Source organism: Augochlora pura, chromosome 6 (assembly GCF_028453695.1).
Source record: "Augochlora pura isolate Apur16 chromosome 6, APUR_v2.2.1, whole genome shotgun sequence".
NCBI classification, from domain to species: domain Eukaryota; kingdom Metazoa; phylum Arthropoda; class Insecta; order Hymenoptera; family Halictidae; genus Augochlora; species Augochlora pura.
In genome coordinates this window covers 11,659,484-11,681,542 of record NC_135777.1, presented here as the reverse complement: position 1 = coordinate 11,681,542, position 22,059 = coordinate 11,659,484, and the positions used below count along the sequence as shown (strand labels likewise).

Here is a 22,059-nt window from a genome sequence, read left to right as displayed (position 1 = left end):
GAATTTGTCTACTCCCCTTTATTTTTTGTTTTAGATGTTGATTAAAGCGAAAACGCTGACGATAGAAGAGTACTACCAAATTAACGGATGATTAAGGATTTCAAAGGAGTTTCTTTTTTAAATAAATAACAGAATTTGTAGTAGTACATTTTTATAACGGTATTATAATTCATCCCGACGACAGTTTGTCAATTTATCTATTAAAGCGATATCTATTAATATTGGTATTGGTTTTTAAGGCGTTATTTATTACAACGTTAGTTATTAAGTAAAATTTGTAAGAAAGGCAGCCATAATAAATTCTGGTTTCGTACTAACTCCTTTTCGAGTCTCCAGTTATAGGAACCTCTACGTGGTGATAAATAATTTTATTTAAGAAATAAGTATGGTGGCCATAAGTTTCGATTACTAAATGGTTATAAATCAAAAGAAACTTTTAGCAAATGAAAAAGATACAATAACAATGAAATAATGCTACAAACTTAACTACCAACAATATTCAGGAATATCATTAAAGGATGCGAGCGTTACGTTATTTATTAAGGCATTGCGTTAATTATTAAGTTATTTGTTAAAGCATTAGTAAGTAAGCAAAACGTGTTGTAAGGAAGGAAGCCATAACGAATTCTGATTTCGTTCTGACTCCCTTTCGAGTCTCCAATCACAGCAATCTTCATGTGGTGGGATTCGGGAAACGATGTAATTTTTGTTTTCCAATTAGTTGTAGATCGAAAGAAATTACATAGAGCTAATGGCTGTGAAGTAGTGTAAATGTGAAATGGATTTTTTAAATAGTAAATAGACGCAAAAATTGACTTCACAAATACGTTTACAAAAACCCTACGAGGTAAAAGATTTCGTTATTTGAAGCTTTTTTAAAAATCAAATTTCGCGCCGTGTGCGCCTCTAATGGCGCGCCAACCAAATAGATGCGCGAAAAGAGTAAGACTGCAAACATGGTAGAGTGAGATAAGCTGCATTATTCGTCAGTGTGACTTACTTCACATGTAGTTGTGCTGATTTCATACTCTCTTGCTTACTCGCTGTTTTCTCTCTTTTTCTTTAACTGTGAGGGCGGTACTGTCCATAAGTAAATTCCTAACCAATTAGAATAAAGAAAATTTCTATATTGACCTTCGCTAACGGATCGAGCTGCGGCCTAGAGGTGTGTAGGAATAGGATCCATTACTGTACATAGCTATGTATGTATAACTACGTATCCCAGATTTCATTCTTGTAAACATTGCGTTTGGATTTAAGGGACTCGTTATTTCTTCATATGAAATTAGTTTCTATTGTATGTATTGTCAAAAGTATTTATTTGCGGCGATAATTGTCCATGAAAGAGTTCCGCGAACGTTTGAATAATATGTGATTTTCTTTGGAATCGTCAGAGTATGGATACAGCAGTCTTGGTAGGTAAGTTTTCACTCTGCCATTAAAATCATTTTCTATGTAGATTCGATGAAACTATTGCTAAATAATATGGTAACGTTAACGAAGATCCTCTAATTAACAAGTTATAGTTTAATATATTTTGTAGTGCGAGGGCCGAACAACCTGATCATAGATTAAGTGTATGTACTATCATTTATCATGTCTCCATTTAATCATCGAAAGATTGAATTATTGAAACATATTATAGTATTTCTATGCTAAGAATTTTATGATAGAATTATCGAAACGCTAATATGTGACCGAGTTAACTGTTGAAATTATATTGGCCAATAACATACATACAGTAGAAATGATGTGCGGTTGATGTTAGGTACATTTGTGAGGTTATAGTACGCTTAAAACATTTTTCTTTTGTTTCTTACTAATAGAGATTTCTCGATACAAGTTTAATTATTTATCATTAGCAAGAACAATTTGATGCTTATATCTAAGTATCTAACCGCTTTGCTTATTATATTCTGATTGTAAATGGTAGTAATTATGCTTTCTTGTTAACAGGTCAGTCCATGGTTCATTAAATAAGTGTAATGATCTTAATATTTTACCATGGAACAAGCAGATGAAGTACAGAATAATACTGTTGAAGTACAATCAATACCAATAGTAGATCTTTCCTCTTCGTTTGATTCACAGTCAGATGATCATGTGATGGTCATAGAAAACATTCCTGACGATCAGGAGAATTGTCCTCAGAATTACAAGAAGAATGTGGTTGAAGCTCCTTCGACTACAGATGAATATGACTTAAATATTTCAATGGAGGCAGTTGAAGTCAAGGAAGATGAAATCGTAAAAGATGTTAATGCTGATGTAATTAATAATGTGAATGAACAGATAATTAATAGTGATACGCAAGAAAAAATTAAGGGTAGTCCCTCTGTGACAGTTAGTAATGATGTCCAAGTTGATAATGACCAGGGTACAAAGGAAATAGTAGCAATTGAAGAGAAACAAAAGGAAATTATAGAATCAAGTGAAGATAAAAACAACGAAAACTATGCAAAGGATAAATTAATAACTGAAGAGAGTATAGAAGTTTCAAATGATGATCAAGAAAAAAGTATAGTTAAAGAAAAAGATGAACAAAATCTTAAGGAAGATATTTGTATAATAAAAAGTACAGACACAACAGACATTGATGCTCAGAATCAAGTATTACGTCAGTCTTCTGACCAGACTCTTGAAAATAAGGACCAATCTTCACATGTTGCAGAAACAGAGGCAGATTTAACAAAACTGGTTGATGGTGATACAGACGTTATGGTTGTGACTGTAGAATCTGTGACTCTTAATGAATCAAATACAACTGTACCAGATCATGTTGTAACTGACTCTTTAGTATTAGACAAAGAAACTAAAAAAGCTGACATAGTAAAAGAACAATTTGATTTAATTGACTATAACCAGGAATCTGAGGGAACTATCATTGAAGTGATCTCAACAGAAGTAGTACAATCGGAAGCCCCAGAAACATCAATGAAAGAAATAGAAAAAAAACCTTCAAAGCATACAACATCAAACACCAATTCTGCAGCATCAGAAATTATCTGTAAACCAAGAATTGTATATAATATTAGTATTAATGATGGTAAGATAGGAAAAAAAAAAAATGATGCCAATCAAGAGAAAAATATAGAACAAATAGAAATACAGTCAGATAATGAGCTAAAGACTGAAACTTGTGATAGTGCTAACAAGAATGATGTGAAAGAAAAACATGTTAATAATGAGACCAATATTACTTCTCAAATTGTGGATAATGTGAAAGAAGAAACTAAAGAACATGAAATCGATAATCCAACTTCGCCATTGAAGAAGAGAAGTGTTCTTCAGGATATTTTTGATGATTGGGGTGATGAAAATATGGAGGAGGATAATCAGTCAGCTTCTAAAGAACCGGACACTGTGGAAATCGAATTGAAAAGTTTATTGGATGATGTAAAAACGAGTCCAAGTGTGGAAGAAGAAACGATCGTGATTGTCAAAGAAGAAATTGCATATATAGAAACAGCAATAAAATCAAGTAGTGAAAAAACTATAGGAATTAAAGAAAATAAAGAAGCGCAACTATCAAAAGAACAGCTGGATAATAATAAAAACGCGAATAAGCAACACAGTGCTATGAAGTCACACAAAAGGGAATCTATAAATTCTACAAATACACAGAATTTAATTAAATCGCAAACGCCATCGCAACCAAAAGTTGGTCCTCTTGTTAATCGTAGTCGCATTCTGCCTTCGCAAGCTGAAGTAACAGAAGTCTTAAAGGAACGATTTCGCGAGAAACAAAAGTTAGTAGAAACTCCTCCTGGACCTGATATATTTTTCGTTAAAAAACTTACGCAGAGATTATCAAGCAAATTGGGTGGAAGCCCAATAAGTCCTTTACCTGCGCTTATACCATTGCCTACTGTTACGTCCACTCCTTTAGAAAAAAAAACCATGGATAATACAGAAACTAATAAAGAAATTATCATGGAAACTAGCAGAGAAAGTAGTTCCGATAATAAAGAATTGTTGGCTATATTAGAAGGTGATGTAGATCCTGACTGGTCAAATTTGAAGCCACCAACTTTAACAGAAGAGGGAAAAGGACCGGTAGATATTGAAGAAAGTGGTCATAACACACCACCAAAACTTGATCCTTTAGTTGAAAGAGAGTTGGCCTTAAAACAACTTCTGGAATTACCTGTTTCACCTGTTAAAAAAACTCCCCCAAGAAAGAAGAAAACATTCAAACCTGCACCTTCTAAAGTTATTAAGAACGTAGAAGAGAAGCCGATTTCTGAAGTAGAAAAGGAAGTCATTAGTATTGACTTAGCAAATGATTCTGCAGAATCAATTTTAAAAGATACAATACCAGAAACTGACACAATTCCTGCGATTATTGATACTACTCCAGAAAGGAGCATAGACCCACATGGAAAAGAAGTACGAGGAGATGAGTCAAGATCGGGTAGAAAACGAAAATTAACGGAGAAAGCTAGAGAACACGAGGAACAGCTTAATATTGTAAAACGGCAGAAAGTGTATAAAAATAAAGCCTCAGTAAATAAAAAGCAGCCTCAGGATAATGAACTGCAACAGCCTGTAGCTGATGTAGTTTTAGTAACTGAGAATCACGAGTCCCCTAAAGATGAGGATACCACTGTTGATATCACAATTGAAGAATCTGATTGTTCAATTATAAAAGAAGTGGCAAGTGAAGAGCCTACAAATAAAACAGACTCGATGCTGGATAAGCTTGAGATCATGCCTCCAAGACGTCCAAAGCAAAATCTCAGCAAAAAGGCATCTCAGATCCCTAAAAGGAATATAGTTGTGAAGAAGTTATTGAAACAAAATATGTCTTCCAGTAAAAAAGTTGCTTTAAAGACAAAGCTGAATACAGCATCAAAGAAATCTGCATCAAAAGTTGCTTCAAAGTCTAAGCAATCAGTGCAAAGTAGTTCTGGAGACTCTAAGCCGAAGAAAAAAATTATTAACGAAATAGATAGACTGCTCCAGGATGAGGGTGTTGTAAATTTATTATATGATGTGGAACAACCAGATAAAAAACGTTTCATCCCTATCACTAAGTCTCAAGCGAAGGTCATGGACATTCAAAAAGTACAACGTGAGCTGAATTTCCGAAAAAAATTGGTTCGCAATGCTGTTTTAAGATTACGTACTGCTACAACAGGTGTGTCGAAAGTTTCCCCAAGGTCGAAAAGAACTTCTATACACATAAGTGAAGTGCAACCAGATAAGAAAGTTGGAGAACAAGCTGCAACTGGAAAATCAAATTCGATATCCCAACAAGATTTCATTTTGCCTGCAAAGATCAGAAATGCGGCGGACGCATCTATTATAATTAGAAGACACTCGTCCAGTTCTTTCTCCAGCGCATCTGGAAGTCCTAGAGTCAGCATTGACAGCCCAGAGAAGATAGAGGGAATGAAAAACGATGAAGGAGGTTCTCATTCGTTGAGGTCCACAAAAAGGAGACTTTCGGATGAGGGGGCGAATACGAAGAAAAGTAAAAAGAAAGTTGTCCAAAGAATCGAAGTGGAAGCTGTAGTTGCCACTAACGTAGAGGACAAAACACTTCGTCCAAAGAAATCAGATTCCAAAAAAGGTGATAAGAATTCCAAGCAAGTTGATGCAACAGTAACAGAGGAAACCAGTTCAGGCAAAGTTATAACGCGATCAAATGGTACAACTACAGGTAAGGTAACATCGAAAACCAAAAAATCTGCAAAGAACAAAGTTACATTTGCTAAAACAAGTGAATCAGATAACAATGAAGAATTCTCCAAAGGAGAAGATGAACTTTCAGCCTGCCTTGCAGAAGCTGTGAGTGCTCTTTCAGTAGTCAGTGCTGGAAATAGGTCTGGAAGTTCTACAGCTAATCGTAAAAGCAAAGGTGAAATCTATGATTTCAAAGTGCTTAGAAATGTTTTGCATTCTTTTCTGTGTTCTTTTTTTTGTTTTATTGAAAAATGTATATTCTTTAAGTATATGTATGTTACACTCTGCGATATTAATTGTATCTGTATTTAAAAGAAGAACAGAATATTAAACTTGAATGGTTTTCAGTAGCTGTGAACATTGCCAAGGTATTAGAATTGGATAACAACAAGACAAAATCAGAGACAAGAAGTCAATTTAGTAATAAAGAAATCAATGTGCGACGGCATGGTAATCTTGTACAATTAATACTTACTCCATCATCCTCAACAAAACTTAAAAATGCTCTTACATTGCAGGTAAAATTGTTTGAAGCTAATTGCTCTTGTAGAAAAATGTCAGAAATTTTATCAATACAATGTTTGTTTTATATTTTCAGATGATGCAAGAGTTCCGTGAAACGTTATCAATCTTAAAAAGAGATGATGATTGCAGAGTTGTTCTGTTAACATCCACTGGTAGCAGTTTTTGCGAAGGTCTTGAACTTTCTATGTTACTACACACAAATAAGGACGAACGACGACTTCGGGCTCAGGAGATGGCAGACTCTGTTAAGTATGTAGCCGCTAAAATTATAAATTCAATGTTAAGTAGTATTTATTGTTTTAACAATATTAAACAAATAATATTTTTTCATGCAGAGACTTTATTAAAAGTTTAGCAACGTTTAACAAGCCAATCGTTGCTGGAGTTCAAGGCGTTGCGATTGGTCTTGGAGTAACAATGTTACCTCTTTTTGACCTTGTGATAGCCAGTGACAAAGCAACGTTTAGTACTCCGTATGGGAAATTGGGCCAGATTGCCGAGGGAGCTGCCGTTTTCACCTTGTCACACATATTGGGAAGTGCAATTGTAAGTGTATAAAATACATTTTATATAGTCAACGAAAGAATTTATTAACATTATTGTTTATAGACGAGCGAGTTACTTTTGGGTGGCAGAACTTTGACTGCTAGCGAAGCATTAAGAGCTGGTTTGGTTACAAGAGTTTTATGGCCTGATAGATTTCAAGTTGAACTGTTACCAACATTGAAAGCCATGAGCGAACAATCATCGCAGGTATGTGTTATCACAGATTTTTAAATAAAAGACAGTATGCTCTGTAGGCGGGTCCGGAGTAAAGTAGTTCTTGAACATTCTCTGTTGTTCTGTTCTTAAAAATACATAGGTGTTTCTCTGGACAAGAACATTTGTAATACGTGGAGTACAAATCAGATCTTATATGACCACAAAATTCATCTCTTTCACACTTTCTCTTCTATAAAAGTATTGATGAAACTTATTAAATCATATACACTATATAATCTAGAAAATATAAATTTTTTAATATGGGAAAATACCTTGACGCATCTGAAAGTTTGCGTGATAAGATCATCGTCGTGATATGTGTATTTCTGTAGTCTCCAATAATGTGATTTTAAACAAACACAATTTAACGTTATATTATACGGTATTAGATAAGAATTAGTACTATCACTTTTGCCGTAGACATAGGCAGCTTCTTCTTTGTGGGTACATACATCCATGTTTGTTATTGGATTACAAAACTGTAAATTAAGAAATGTCAGAAAAAAACATAATTAGATTTTGAGGGACTGGGTCATCGTTTTTACCTCCATGCGTGATTTATTATTAAGTAATTGAGATGAATTTCCAAGCTGAAAGTTCCATTGCCATGGACATTCTTTGCCATTAGGACAACGGCACAGTCTCTCAGTCAAGCTAGACATCCAGAATCGGTTGTGAATCACATTACACGCCTCGTTAATTGCACAATGATGTAAATCACTTTCTCCATCTATCTGTATTAATAGCACATGTTAAATGCTGAATCTCAATGTACAGAGTTGCGTTCTTACTTTTACGTACCCCATCCATGTATTTGAAAGTAACATTACTTGATTTACTATTAATTATAACATAATAACTGAAACACCTGATTGTTAAGTGTAATAGAAAACAAATTAAAATGAACGCTTTCATGGCACAGATGTACTGTAGAATGATTAAACGTTTAAGAACTGTGTCACTGAAGACATTAGAGTAAACCTTATGCACTATACTAGTAATGTACGTGGGAACCTGATGAATATTTATACTGTACATTTCATTAGACAATTGTTATTGACTCTTCCATTGGTTTATTTATTTTCCAGTCCATGGAAGCCACAAAGGCTCTACTACGTCACAGCCTGAGGAAGAAATTAGATGCAGCATTGGAGTCGGAGACATATTTACTAATCCAGCACTGGTGTTCTGCAGAGTGTCAAACTGCTATGAAGGCTTACATTGACGGCAAAGTCCAGTGAACATTCAAATGGTAATGACACATACGTTTTCTCTGTAAATTTGTCTTGAATTATTTGTACTTTACATATATGAATAGAAAAGATACTGAAAATAATATTAATAATAATATTGATAATAATAATAATAATATGTGGGATAATAATTTTGATGAAGTATTACATATAGCGGTAAACATTTTATAAATGTGTATAGCAATATAGCAAAATGTAAATACATATCTGTCATTTGTTATATATAATTTGTATATGAAGCTGTACAATATATTATTTCTTATTAAAACGATTGTCTTGCAGTCAGTTTTCATATTAATAATGGCACAAAATGTGTTGAATTAATGTTTATGCAATATATAAAATACGAAATGTAAAATGATATACCAAAGTAGCAATTTATTTAAAAGTAGTTTCAAAATATTGAAAACTATAACACAGAAAATAATTGAACAGAGACGTAATAAAAATACAATTATGTGCTACAGATGCCCAACGATTTGAATGGAAGTACTAGCCACATATTTCGACACTACACAACTAGTATTGTAAATTGGGTACGAAGAATAATAACAAGATAATTATTCCGGGAGACATTAAAGTGAGATAAGGAATCATGATTCCAGTGTGTTAACATCAATACACGATTATTTTTAAGACAAAAAAAGTAATATTGTCGAATCATATGATCAGATGGACTATTTTAATATTAGGTCGTTTAAGCACATACACTTTCCGCAACATATTATTCTTGTTAGAATAAAAATAAAACGACCATCATAAGCACTGTGGTTGATATTGTGTTCTTTACATATATGCTTGAATTAATCGATCAGGAATAGAGTAGTTGCAAAATTACAAATTATTTCAATTTAAGTACAATTCTTTCATACTTTATTGTACTATCGTGCCTTGGTGAACTTGTAAAAAAACAATGAAGACCATTAGATGTAGAGGGAGAAATTTGTAATTTTTACTCTGAAAAAGGAACATAAAGTACAAGTATATTTGATCGATTAAAAATAACTGAATGTTTACCAAATTGCTTTTGCGTAGTCATCGTTTGTTAATTGTGAGTTATTATAATTTGTATAAAAGAAAAAATTCCTATACCGACTCTGCAGATTTATGAACTGTCATTTACGTGTATAAAGCTCTCAAATTTGTTGACGGACTTACTTCAGTTACAAACTAATTAAATTATTGTACAATGTGAACTCTGTACAGCTCTGCGATATCATTACGAATTATATATACCGAAACAGCGTAAAGTAAAATTATTTTAAAATCACGCTTGTTTTTTTTTGGAAATAGTACAAGAGGAGTCGTTTTAAAAGAAAATTTGAGGGTAGATAAAAGGATTTATGAAATAAGACTCAAGGCAACATTGAGAAATTTCATTGAATACTGTTCAAAAACACAGAGTATGTTGTAAAGAATACAGTCGCTCTTGTACAAATGTTACACATGTAAGAATAAGCCATTCTAAAACATATTGTATTATCAATGAATATAAAGCCCATACAAATATAAAGGAAATATTCACAAGCCAATTTATGTTTAATATGTATTAAAAATATATAATCACCTATCTATATTTATATGTCTAGTATGTATGTATATGTATATATACATGTATACATTCGTACATGTATATACATATGTATACATACATACAGACATATATATACGTATGTATAAGTATAGTATATATTATATTTGAGACAATAGTAAACATCTTCAACTGCATTATAATATTAGTTCTCCTTCGATTGATAGGCAACTTCAGACGTATTTTTTAAATGTGAATTCGTGTGTGTGTGTGTGTATGCTTTGTGTATATATACATTTTGAGAAGTTAAAAAATTTTAATGTTATAAACATCGTAAAACAATTAACAAAAACTTTATTAAACGCTTTACAGGGGCAGCTATTACTCGTAGGATCGGCAGTAGGGGCGTTTCATCAGAAAAGCCCGATTTCTTTTTTGAGATTTACTTGTTTCCAAACTGGAAGATCTTGAAATTCTTCTTTGCTCATTCCTAGTAGCTCCTGTAAGAAAAAATGGATCATTTGCGTAACATTTGTAAGTAAAACTAACGTGTTTAATAATAAATTTCTTCACTTGGAAACAAACTTAATTCATGAGACTAACTTCAAAGTGTTGTTGAGATAAATATAATTCCAGGTGTGTAGGGTCCACTCCTTCCGGTAAAGGTCGTTGTAATAATTGAGCGGGGGGATAAGTGCTTTTCGTTAGTCGAGCTAACTCGTTTTCCACTGACAATACTTCTCCGGGATTGCGACCATCCTAAAACATTTATTTCAGTTATAAAATCCTATCGTATAAAGTCTAATAATATTTGAAGTTTAAAAATGTGATTTCTTTTAGCAAGTAAAATCCTTGCTAATTAAAAATTCTTGAGAAAAATGACTTGAAACATATAATTAATGTTGGATAGTCAAATTAGAAATATACCTCTATGTTTATTTCTGCAATATCGTCCCGATATGTCCACGTAGGGAATAAATTGATAAACTGCAACGGTTCAAGACCAGCCCAAACTAGATAAATTGGATACTTCGTAGTTTCCTGATGCAAGTTTTGCCAATATTGCATAGCCGTCGTCATGGCAGCTCGCCTCTCTGCTTGCCATCTGACTGCTTTACTTCCAGTTTGATCTTCTGCTCCAGTGTCGGGCCACCAGCCTTGCCATATCCACAATTCATTTATGTTATCCAATAAAAATAGTGCTACAACAATAATATCCACTTAGTCCTTGATCAAAATTCAATAATTTAGAGATATCGATTACCTGGTTGATTCACTTGATACAAGTCCTCCTGTAGAAAAGGGAATGGCGTTGTCAAAGAAGCGCGATGAGGACATAATATCTCCACGGGTTTAAATTCTTTAGAAATACTTGATAAATGGAACAGTCTTGGAGTATGTTCCTGCAATTGATCCTTTTCCATCGATACATACAGTGATTTGTTCATTCCTCCTAATGCTATAAACAAAATGCTTCGTTAAAACGCTCCCAAAAGTACACCGTTTATAGACACCTGCTCACCATTAAAGAATACTTCCGGTTCAGTTCCTTCATTAATTTCAACAATTTCTATATCACCGTTGGACGACAAATGGATTTCCTGAGGTCGATTTTCTTGTAATCTTTTTGCTACACTGATCGCATTCTACAAATAGTGACTACGTGTAATAGCATCCTACTTTGACAAAATAAAAATGCACAAATAATCTCAAAAGCATACCTTTTTAATATGAAGTAACGCATTAGATCCATGCCATACATAAATCTTATCGTCTTTGGAGTCTAGTAATAAAAGAGAACCTCTACTTCTTAATTGACGAGTGCTACAAGGAATCTCTATCAAAGATACCTCTGACTCTAAGGTACCTCGACATATGTACAGTCGCCATCTTTCATCCTTCTTATCATTCTTTTTACCAGAATGTACAATCATTGCTCCTGAGAATAAATTAAGAAATGCGGCTGGCTCGTGTCCTTGAACTACACGAAACTATAGAAGACATTATTAAATATACGATACATTTCAAATTTGTGTATTTTCTTAAGTCGGTCATTAATTACCTGAGGTGCTTGATCGTTATCTAATTGGATAGTTAGTAACGCTGCTGCACCTTGCTCGTTCAGAGACGCGCTCTGTCCTTGCCACATGAAGTAGACAGAGCGATCACGACCCTTTGCGGAATGCTTCGAAGGCATGCCACTTAATCCGCGACCTGTAAAAAAAAGAAAAAAATGTTTAAAATTTTCTTAAAAGTTATGTGTGATAACACCAGACTGTGTTCAATATTCACCAGTAATAGTAACTGAATACATCCAATGTACAATATAGCTATCTCCAGAGTAAAATTGACCAATAGACGACTCATCCAAAAGGGTGTGGGAAAATTCATCAATGTGCCACACTTTTACACTCGTTGTAGTAACGACATACTGTTTTTTCAACTACAAAATAAATTAACATCCAATTTTTAAGCTTTTACATTCTAATTTTATGAAATATTCATTAAAACATTTAACTATTTACCTCGTCATCATACCAACCAGTCCCTCTACCTAAATGACTCCCTTCGAGAACTAAGTCAACGGGCGTGGTATTTTTCTCTAATAAATTATCAATATTGCACGGTTCTATAATTATAGTTCCATCGACTTGTTCTTTGCTTGTTTCGCCGCGAACTCGTATAATTCCTGAGGCATGTGGCCAATCGAGGAACTTCTCTCTAAAGAGTATCGTTTCTACGTGTTGCGTCAACTTGGCAAGCAAGCACCATTTAGGTCTGTTTTCGGAGGATTTAGATTCTACCTGAGAAACGGTACGTCTACCGATCATAGACGCAGCGTTAATTGGGCACACGTCGCATTCAGCATAATCATAACCTTCCTTCCACATTTCTGTGGCGAGATTCGTTGCAATTTTCTTCTTGTCAGCGGATGCCACTTTTCCGCTCCATATGTACATTTCGCTACCAAAATCGAATACCAGGACCTTGTTTGGATCGAGCATTTCAATTTTTGGTATAGCACCCCAATACTTCTCAAGAGGCACCAGTTCTTCACCTTTAATTTCATAGATCATGTTCGTATGTATGATAGCTGTCTCGTAAAGCTCGTCTTCGTCGGGGTGACCAGCATCGAAAACTACAATTAATACAATAGATTATTTATTGAATAATTTAGTCACGTCGAAGGATGACTTACCATCTACGCTTTCATTCTCAGCGCCAAGGTAGTTCCAGAACTTCTGTAGCTGACTTTTCGTACACGTTACTTTGTCTTCGTTAATAGTGATCACTTGGGACGCCTGAGTGCCAAGATCTTTATTCTGTTGAATGGTCATGGCAATTTTTGCACCACGAACCTTTTCGATAACGTTACAGTACTTCCCAATGTAATTATACACCTGGAGAAAATTCATGGATTGGTAGCAATATCTTTTAATTAATAATGTCAAATTGCATTCTTGTTTACCTCTGATTTTGTCACTAATACAAAATTGTCACCGCTGTTAATGTTCTCAGCGATCGGTTCAATTAATTTCACTTGTACATGACGTCTTCCTTTGATCAAAATCAACATTAAATCTTTGTATGGTCGTAGCCTATTCGTCGATACATTCGATTCTGCAACGTTCCTCAATGTAACATTGCTAAAATCTTCAGTGGATGCTAGACCAGCTAGAGCTTCCATGGCTAAAGACGAATTTTTAGCCACTGTAAAAGTAATTAAAATATGATTTAATATTATGACGGAGTAAAAATGAAATATTGAGTCTAAAATGTGGCTTACATTTTTCGACATTTAATTGCCTCATTACTTTCTCCGCAATACCAGTTCGTACCTCAGTATATTCCGATCTTAGATCAGTTCTCGCTGCCAACGCTCTTAGAGGATTTCTGGATATAACGCGTCGCCGTTGCAATCGTATATTGCGCCTCTGGACTAGTCTGTAAAAATGTAAAGCTGTGAAAACCGTAGACTGAAATGTCCATAACAACTGACAAGAAAAAAAATTTACAATTCCGATTGCGATGTGATTATATCAAAATCGCTCTCGTTTAGGTCGACAGATTCAGCTTCGCATCTATCCAAAGAAATTCCAGTATAAAAGGAGGTGAACGTTTCATCGTCTATCTTGGGTATCGATACAGTCGGTGACGTATGTTTCTCGGATTTATTTTCTTCTCCTATAAATCCAACAATTAAAGAGAATTAAATATTATAAAAATATTAATCATACTGATAAGAAAGAATCCACTAACCACTGTCATCGCTTGTAGGTTCCGAGAAGCTTATCCGCAATTTACTGTATGAATCCTTACTTGGACTAGTTGGCGTAGATACCGCATCTTTTGTGTATCCTGTAAACGATGTGTATTTTCAGTATCTTGTTTATATTTATTCTTAACAATTTAGTTACCAAAAGTCTATTAATAGCCTTTTTAATAATTTGTACTATATTTAAAAGAGGTTCAATAATCACTTTACTAAAAGATAATTGTAAATCCCAATTATTAATAAATCTTTCGCTATTAAGTTGCTACTTAATCTACAAAAGCTGTTCATAAATTAAGTATTACCCTTTTTGGCCCTGAATCGTTCTGGCCGCGGTGTCTTCTTCTTCCTATCTATTGTAACTTCGACGAGCGGTGAACGTGGACCAGTTTCTAGTTTCTCTGGCAGTTCTACCTTCATTCTTCCAGCTACTGTAAACTTCATCGCGTCGGACGTGGCTACTCTCTTCTTCCATCCTTCTGTGGCAGATTCTAACTTACCAAGACAATCAGCTAGAACTCCTTGCTTGATGCTCAGTTCTTCTTTAGGTGATGAACCCAATCCATCCTAATCAACCATTGTCATTAACAATAGAACAGAAAACAAAGGATTTTCTTATAGTAACGATGATATATGAAAAAAGATGCACACCGACGAGATAGATGATTCCGACGCTATGCGTCGTTTCCATGTTGTGTTGCCACTTCGTTGAAGGGCAGCCAATCGGTCTGCGATACTCATACTCGGACCATCGCTGGTATCTACTGATGCGATTGTCTGTGTTGCACTACGACATAATCCCGGTAACGCTATTCCATGTTGTTTTGGTACAGTTCCACTGGACATTTCAGTTTCAGGCTTTTTGTTGCTAATCGAGTGGTGACTGGCGCTCTTCAACAACGAAGCATACCTACAAATGGATAATTACAATATATGTGCATACAATACCCACACTGTTCAACCTAATCTTATCAGCACTTATAGGAATGATTAAAAAATTTGACGTCATTTAAGAGTAACGCTTGACTGTACATTTTACAAAAGAAATAAGTATTAGTCAACTTGGTATGTCGGCAGAAGGTGTCTCACCTAGTTTGTTTTGAAAAAATAGATTGACGAAGTACACCTTCGTTTTTTATGTTGCTGTTATAATCTCCCGAGGAAGAGGTCTCCTCGTTGTCTGTCGTTCGAGAAATTTTGTCATCCTTTTTGGATGCAGAAATGTCGGTTCGAACATTACTTATGTTATCTAACACAGATTTCATTCTTACTCTACTTTGTTCGTCCTGATTACAATTCTTCTGGAAAGGCACGACGGTTCGTTTAGGGTCAGATTGCCTACCTTCCATGTTGTGACCACTGTCCCAATTATACTGTGTACCATAATTATTTTCCGTCTCAGTTCTTGCCTGTGAATAAAATTGATTGTCATCTATTCTTTATACCATTAAGAAGATATTTAGGTGGCTGACTACCTCCTTTGCTTCGCTACTTACTATCTTTTCTTCCAGTTTAGTCTTCGACGAAATTAGTATGGAATCAGAATTTTCATGCGTCAGCTGTTCATGTTCCGCGGACTCCTTTTTAAGTACAGATTTTATTAACTTCAAACCCTCGAGTTCAGGACTCTTATTTCTAAACGCGCTCTGCGGTTTTAAAGTACTTTTTGGTATATCGACCTGAGAAACACTCACTAGTTCACAGAGCTCTGGAGCAATACCTGTAACAATTAATTTATTACTTGTACCTTATATCTTTTTTAGAGTTGATATGTGTGCACCAACATAAATACTCACTGTTATCCAGTGAATATTGGTGAATGGAATTTAAAGGAGATATTCGAGATGCTACTTCGACCTCCTCAGAAGTAACCGGTTGTGTTTTATAACGCGTAGCTGATCGTCTTCTAGAATGTCGGTCCGTTGACATTTTATCAGACTCTACACTCTTGTCAGGATCAATTTTTTGATTAAAAAGGCGTACTCGTTCCGCCAGACTTAACTTAGAAGGATCGTAATCGTCGTCGGCGTTCGTATCCATCGTACTTGACTTTATATTCGAGTTGCGTTGATTCTGTAAAACTGCCTCTTGCACTTCTTGAAAAGTTACCGGTTGTGTGCTGAACCTATCGTTCCCCTGAAGTTTACGATCTCTATAACGCTGTATCCCGCGTGAACCCTTACTTGGTGTTCTCTGGGATAAATTCTCTTTTTCTTTACAATTTGCTTTCTCTTGCAACGCTTTGAAGTGCTGTGCCATCTTAGAAACACTGTTACTGCGATGCAAGCCGTTACTCTCTTGAAAATCAACGTCGTCTTGCTTCCTTTGCAAAGTTAACACTTCGTTGTTCATGTGTTCCTTTCTGTCAGTCATTTTGGTAGAGAGTGTAGCACTTTTTTCCACACTAATATTTACAGGAGATTCATGTACTGTTACTTGATCTTCTGTCTCTGCTCCAAGTACTGAGAGAGACTGTTTCTCCTTCTCCACAGGCTTTTCTTTTGCAGTACTATAATCACATGCAACAATAATTTATTAAAATATTTGTTCTGATCTTCCCAATATCACTACAGCTTGTAGAATGTATTGTCAAGTTTAACAGCATATCACCAATGTTAGTTCCACAGTACAAAAAATGTGTAGTTTCTAATCTAAATATATGCACACAGCATAATGAGTAATACTTTCAGGGACTCGAGCATTTTTTATTTGTATTGTCTTAGAAGTGTTGTAACAGTTGATGTGACAACTTGTGTGTACATGTATTGTACGAAAGAAAGCATAAAAAAAATAAGTGCATTTCTTAGAGATTAAAATGTAGAACTGATTTTACACAGGTAAAAAAAGAAGTACAAAAGCACTATCTCCAAAGCTCGAATTAACTTTTAAATAGGTGTACAGGTTGTATGTGCGCCCGATTCTCTGTTTTCTGGTAGCTTTCAGAATTGCTAGGTAGTCTATAATTAAACTTGGCACAGATTCAAAGCCTTACCAAACTTACATATTACTATATCAAGTAAATGTGTAAACAAATATCAATGTAGATTGTCACAAATTGGTAATACAGACTGCTAACTGCAAGCTGTTTCAGTGAATATTACTATATTAATAAAATTAGTAACATGCAATGGTAACAGTTGTAATATTTGGTAAATTAAGCTCTATTTGTTACATGTCAAATATAACTAAATAAAACATTAGTAAAATGAACGTTCTTCCAATTATTGGCAAAATTTTTTTATTTAGAAGTAAATAGATAATTTTAGATCAAAAATTTTATAAAAATTTACTATATACATTTTTTTAGAAAATTGTTATATGATTTCATCTAAATATCTGCCACATTGATTGTTGCATGAGAAAACATTTCCGAACAAAATTATATTATTTCAAGATGCATTTGTTACGGTAGGAAGGAATTTTTTAAGGCGATCTTTTGCGCAATTTCAATATCTTGAAAAGTTTGTTCATACAACAATAAAAAAGGTGAATACTTAATGATCCGACTTGACTAAAACACCCTGTAGCAAGGCTCGGGTTACATACCTGTTTAACGTGTCAGAAAAAATAGCAGACACATTGGCACTCTCACTACCCAGGAAAAGGTCTGTCTTTAAATAGTTACTATTGGTCGTTAATCTTGTTTGTAACTTATCTTGTAGCACATCGCTCATGGACGTTAACTCGAGCGATCGTCGTTTGTTAAGTACACCGGTGAATTCGTTAGGAATAGTAGAAGGCTGTACATGGCCCACGGATTGTGCCCTTTTTCGTAAAAATAAATCGGCTGGTTCATTGCACGCCTCATCAGAAGCGGCAGTTTCGTCGTGCAAGTTCAAACGAACCCGTGATTCGTTGTCTTTACTGCCCGGTTGTTTCAATATAGGTCGCACAGAAGAATCGTTCTCCGCGGTAGCGGACGTTCTACCTTGTATTGAACGATTTCTAAGCATAGACAGTTTTTTCGGCGACGTTAACTCTGTCTCGTAAGCGCAATCGTCTTGCGAATTCTTTCGTGAACACTTCAAAATAGTCTTTTTCGGTTTATCATCATGCTCGTCCGACTCGGTACTTGATTTCTTCTTCAGTATCGGCCGTGGCTCTAGAGACGGTGGATCGCTACCAAACGATTCCTCTCTACTGTGCTTTTTCTTCAGTATCGGCCTCACCTCGGAGCTATCAAGTATTTCCGGACCGGTCGCACTTGTTGCATCCGTTGTAATGGTCACGTGATGATTAACATTATTTGTACGTAGGCTATTTGTAGATTTTCTTTTGAGTATACCCTGTGGCTCCGAAGAACCAACTTGCCGGTCCTCTCTGTCGTCTTCTCGGGACGATTTCCTTTTTAATATGGAGGTAGGCTGAGAATCAAGGCTCTGGTCTCTTTTGATGATCTCATCCAAGGACGATCGTCTCTGATTCTTCAAAATCGGCCTGAACTCGGAGTAAGGATTATCGGTGAAAGAGATGTCCGGTGAACAACTGCGGCGCCGAAGAATTTCACTTTCATCCAAACTACTACGCTTCTTCAAAATGCCGTGCCTTTTGTGAGTAGGCTCTACCACAGACGGTGAGAACGTTACCGGTGGTAATACTGCGTGAGTAAGGCTTGATAAAGCTTGTATCCCCTCGCTATCGAACATCTTATGTTTCAAAATCGAAACTGGTGTATGTGGATGATTATTGGATCCATCTTGGGTGTGTTCGTCGTTCGATTTTTTTAAAATAGAACATTTCCTTGGCGAAGATTGCGAGATGTGTACATTGTTTGTATTACTTTCTGTATTAATAGTGGAGTTCGCCTGTGACGATGTACTAGATTGATTTTCCAGTTGTGGTCCATAATTTGAAGACAAATTTGCTTGTGATGTGAGTCTCTCGACGCGCTCTATCGTGGACTTCGTCAACGCTGTTAACGCATCGACCTTTCGTGAAACCTCTGAATCACTATGGCCGCCGCTACTGTAAAATTTTATTTGATATTAGTCCTTTCCCTCTGGCGATAGAATGATAAAAGAACATAGAGAAAATAAAACTGAGTAACAAAGACAGTATGCAGGACATAAATCACAAATACATACAAATAAATGTTCTCAAATGGTGAACAAATAAAATTACCTAGTTCGTTGTATATTTGAATATTTAGTGCTTGCAAGAGGATTAACAGAAGGCGTTGTAGAGGTTTTTGGATGATTTGTAACATATTGAGTACTAACTTTCGGATAAGCCGTTTTCAACTCAACCAGCTTTTTACTTAAATTAGTCGATAGCTGACGTTGATTACTAGAATTCGAAGTAGATATTGTATCGGATATGTAATTTTGCTTAGTTGATTGTCTTCTGGTTCGTCTATCATTACAATCAGCTAAAAAAATTGAGCTCATTAATTATTTAGTGTATATTAATCGTTAGACTGCATCTTTATGCAATTCACAAAGACAGAAGCAAGGCAATACTGACTAACATTTTCGCTTGAGATGACATATACTTAGATTACATACACTGATTAGATTACATACACTTGATTAGATTACATACACTGAGTTAAACGATCGCCTGTTGTTGTTGTTTCCATGCTATACGACTGATTTAAATAGGATTTTCTCTTGTAGCTCTTGTCCCTTTTTCTTACAGGATTTATAGTGCTACTGTTACCTAATATTGAATTTTCCTGTATACATTACCAAGCATTAGTTTGTTACTATTAATTTACAAACTATTGTGAAAAAATAAATAAATGCTTACATCCTTCATAGATGAACTAGTCCTAGGTTGGAGACCTAAAGGAGCAGAAGTTTCAGACATACCTAATCTCCTCGAAATCAATGTTCCACCTGTATAAATATAATAAATATTATGACAGTAACAGTGCCGTGAAGAAATTTAGGTTTATTTTTAATATGACCTACCATTAGGGGATATAATGGAGGCAGCCCTCAATCTGGAAGCTTTAGTCTCACGAATTGGTGTTGTTTTATGTAATGAAAGAATCTTACTACTTTCTTTACTCTCTGATCTTGAAATTAAACGACTGTTTTTTTCCAACATGGAGGTACGAGTCTTATTCTCTGTTACAAAGGCATTCAGAAATATTTGTATCAAATTGAAGTACGTTGCATAGACTTTAAAAATCTATATATTGTTTAGCAATTGTTTCAAATGATTCATAACATTATAGTTGTATAAATCTATGTATAGAAATTAATTGATAATTCTTAAGGCTACTTAATATTCATAGCACAAGGTATCATACTCTTTTTAACTGGACATTCTGCACTTTGTTGTTTGTTCTGTGTTTCATTGTGGGAACAAACATTTTGATTCTCATATTGTGAACTATTATTTTCTGTTCCATTCGAAGAGCTCTCTCCACTGGCTGCCATTAAAACTGTAGCTCCAGCAGCTACCATTCCTAAAAGTAAACAAATATCATAACTGACACTTTTTAGTGTGTGCGTTAATTATCACTTAATTCACCTACCACATACACCTATACAGGCATATTTAATTTTTCGATGGCCAAACATAAAGGTCATATAGGAATAAAGTATAAATTTTAAACGAAAGAATTGAATTTTATTGAATTTGACAACTGAAACTGTTCAATAAATAAATAAAGAATCACGGCGAGTATTTTAGGAGTAATTCGTTTATTCCTCAAGAATTCAGAACATATGCTTGCACGGTACAGAATCTAAAAATAGCTTTAACAAATGTTTTCACCTGTCCAGAAAATGAAATTCAACCGTACATATTGTTACAAAAAACATCATAACATCCTACATCGCCACAGATCGTAACACAGTCGTTGTTATCAACGTTTTCTGATAGCAATGCTCAGATGTTTACAGTGTTTTCCTGTTTAGCAATGTGAATTATAACAAAGACACTCCTCGAACTTACTGAATTAATGAAACGTTTGTTTCATCGCAGCCATATCACGATTCAAAACAAATCTACAAATAATGAAGAACGCAGCCAGTGACGCAGATGACTTATGTCGTTATCACAGCTATTGAATAAGTACGACTTATAAAATACATATAAAAAGCACCCAGACAAGACGGGTGAATGTACAAAATTCCGTGTGATCTAGATCCGTTATGAGCGAAACGATTTACAATAGAAAGAAAAATGTTCTTCCAGGACAGATCGCACAGGTATTAGTCATTACAATTTCTCTCATAACGAAGTTCGACGAATAGAACCGAAGATAGGTGACACACCGATCCAGATGGCGTTCTCCGAATCAAATTAATACCGACACCGACAGTCATTGTCCACTTTGCTCCAACAATCAGAAAGTTACTAGTTGAAATAAGAATTCTGCTTGGCCAGTGATATGCAATTGTATTGTATACATATGTAATACTGTTTTTATAATAATTCCATAGAAAAATTACGCTATTACGATTAAATATTCTTCCTAATAATTGCTTACTGTGTGTCAGACTTTTTTCAACCAAAATGTTGCAGTGACATTTGTCGGCTGTGATGGTTTTAATTAATATTTAATCGGTTTATATGTAAGAATTCAAATAGAAGAGGCACTTGACGCCATCTACAAAATGGCGCGAACCATTAATGCAAAATTTAAATTTTTGTACAATTGTTACATTAATATATTTATTTCTTACATGATAATTTTTAGTGCATTATTTTAATAATTTGATTCGTAGAATACAACCTTTGGCAATAAGTATTCAGCCAGGGGCAATACTAACGAACTAATTTTTAATGCTATGAATATCAAAGTATAAATATAAAAATATAAATGTAAAATATAAAAGTCTTGGCAACTTTAAATTGAACGTATATTAACATATGTTATACAAAATTAATGTTTTCGTTTATTCTCTTTAAGAATATAGTGAACAAAAAAACGATGCTAGATCTTAGAAAAATGTATTTGACTATTCAAGTTTACATACAAACGAACAATAATTTATTTCATATTCACAGTATCCAATATTTTAGGATGTTTTTACATGTATATATGACTCACAAATTAACAAGAGTCGCTT

At 34.7% G+C, this 22,059-nt stretch overlaps 3 protein-coding genes across 13 annotated transcripts; 1 reads left to right on the top strand and 2 right to left on the bottom strand.

Moving 5' to 3' along the window:
- Window positions 1–1,201: 1,201 nt before the first annotated feature.
- LOC144471791 (uncharacterized) lies at window positions 1,202–10,343 on the top strand. 10 transcript variants are annotated; one of them, XM_078184221.1, is made up of 9 exons: window positions 1,202–1,419; window positions 1,957–5,665; window positions 5,759–5,863; window positions 6,040–6,206; window positions 6,287–6,462; window positions 6,549–6,759; window positions 6,823–6,966; window positions 8,064–8,227; window positions 8,696–9,760. In XM_078184221.1, exons 2-8 carry the CDS (start codon window positions 2,005–2,007, stop codon window positions 8,214–8,216), a joined length of 4,617 nt encoding a protein of 1,538 aa, XP_078040347.1. In that variant the 5' UTR covers window positions 1,202–1,419; window positions 1,957–2,004; the 3' UTR covers window positions 8,217–8,227; window positions 8,696–9,760. The 10 variants fall into 10 exon arrangements, with proteins under 10 accessions (XP_078040347.1, XP_078040345.1, XP_078040342.1 ...); XM_078184219.1 differs by having other exon boundaries at window positions 6,037–6,206; XM_078184216.1 differs by adding an exon at window positions 1,544–1,577 and having other exon boundaries at window positions 1,957–5,863; window positions 6,037–6,206.
- On the bottom strand, window positions 6,899–8,013 carry LOC144471793 (U-scoloptoxin(11)-Sm7a-like). The gene is made up of 4 exons (XM_078184227.1): window positions 7,777–8,013; window positions 7,521–7,709; window positions 7,248–7,454; window positions 6,899–7,165 (listed from the first exon to the last, which is right to left on the bottom strand). Exons 1-4 carry the CDS (start codon window positions 8,011–8,013, stop codon window positions 6,977–6,979), a joined length of 822 nt encoding a protein of 273 aa, XP_078040353.1. The 3' UTR covers window positions 6,899–6,976.
- Svil (Supervillin) lies at window positions 10,097–21,378 on the bottom strand. 2 transcript variants are annotated; one of them, XM_078184211.1, is made up of 27 exons: window positions 20,939–21,371; window positions 20,517–20,633; window positions 20,289–20,447; window positions 19,945–20,103; window positions 19,781–19,869; window positions 19,574–19,706; window positions 19,154–19,400; window positions 17,579–18,997; window positions 15,829–16,541; window positions 15,529–15,752; window positions 15,122–15,441; window positions 14,684–14,942; window positions 14,338–14,599; window positions 14,020–14,118; window positions 13,776–13,944; window positions 13,547–13,704; window positions 13,229–13,470; window positions 12,959–13,160; window positions 12,285–12,898; window positions 12,052–12,202; window positions 11,822–11,973; window positions 11,481–11,750; window positions 11,282–11,405; window positions 11,024–11,218; window positions 10,687–10,961; window positions 10,363–10,518; window positions 10,097–10,259 (listed from the first exon to the last, which is right to left on the bottom strand). In XM_078184211.1, the coding sequence occupies exons 2-27, from the start codon at window positions 20,569–20,571 to the stop codon at window positions 10,173–10,175; spliced, it is 6,933 nt and encodes a 2,310-aa protein (XP_078040337.1). In that variant the 5' UTR covers window positions 20,572–20,633; window positions 20,939–21,371; the 3' UTR covers window positions 10,097–10,172. The 2 variants fall into 2 exon arrangements, with proteins under 2 accessions (XP_078040337.1, XP_078040338.1); XM_078184212.1 differs by lacking the exons at window positions 10,097–10,259; window positions 10,363–10,518; window positions 10,687–10,961; window positions 11,024–11,218; window positions 11,282–11,405 and having other exon boundaries at window positions 11,558–11,740; window positions 20,939–21,378.
- Window positions 21,379–22,059: the final 681 nt, after the last annotated feature.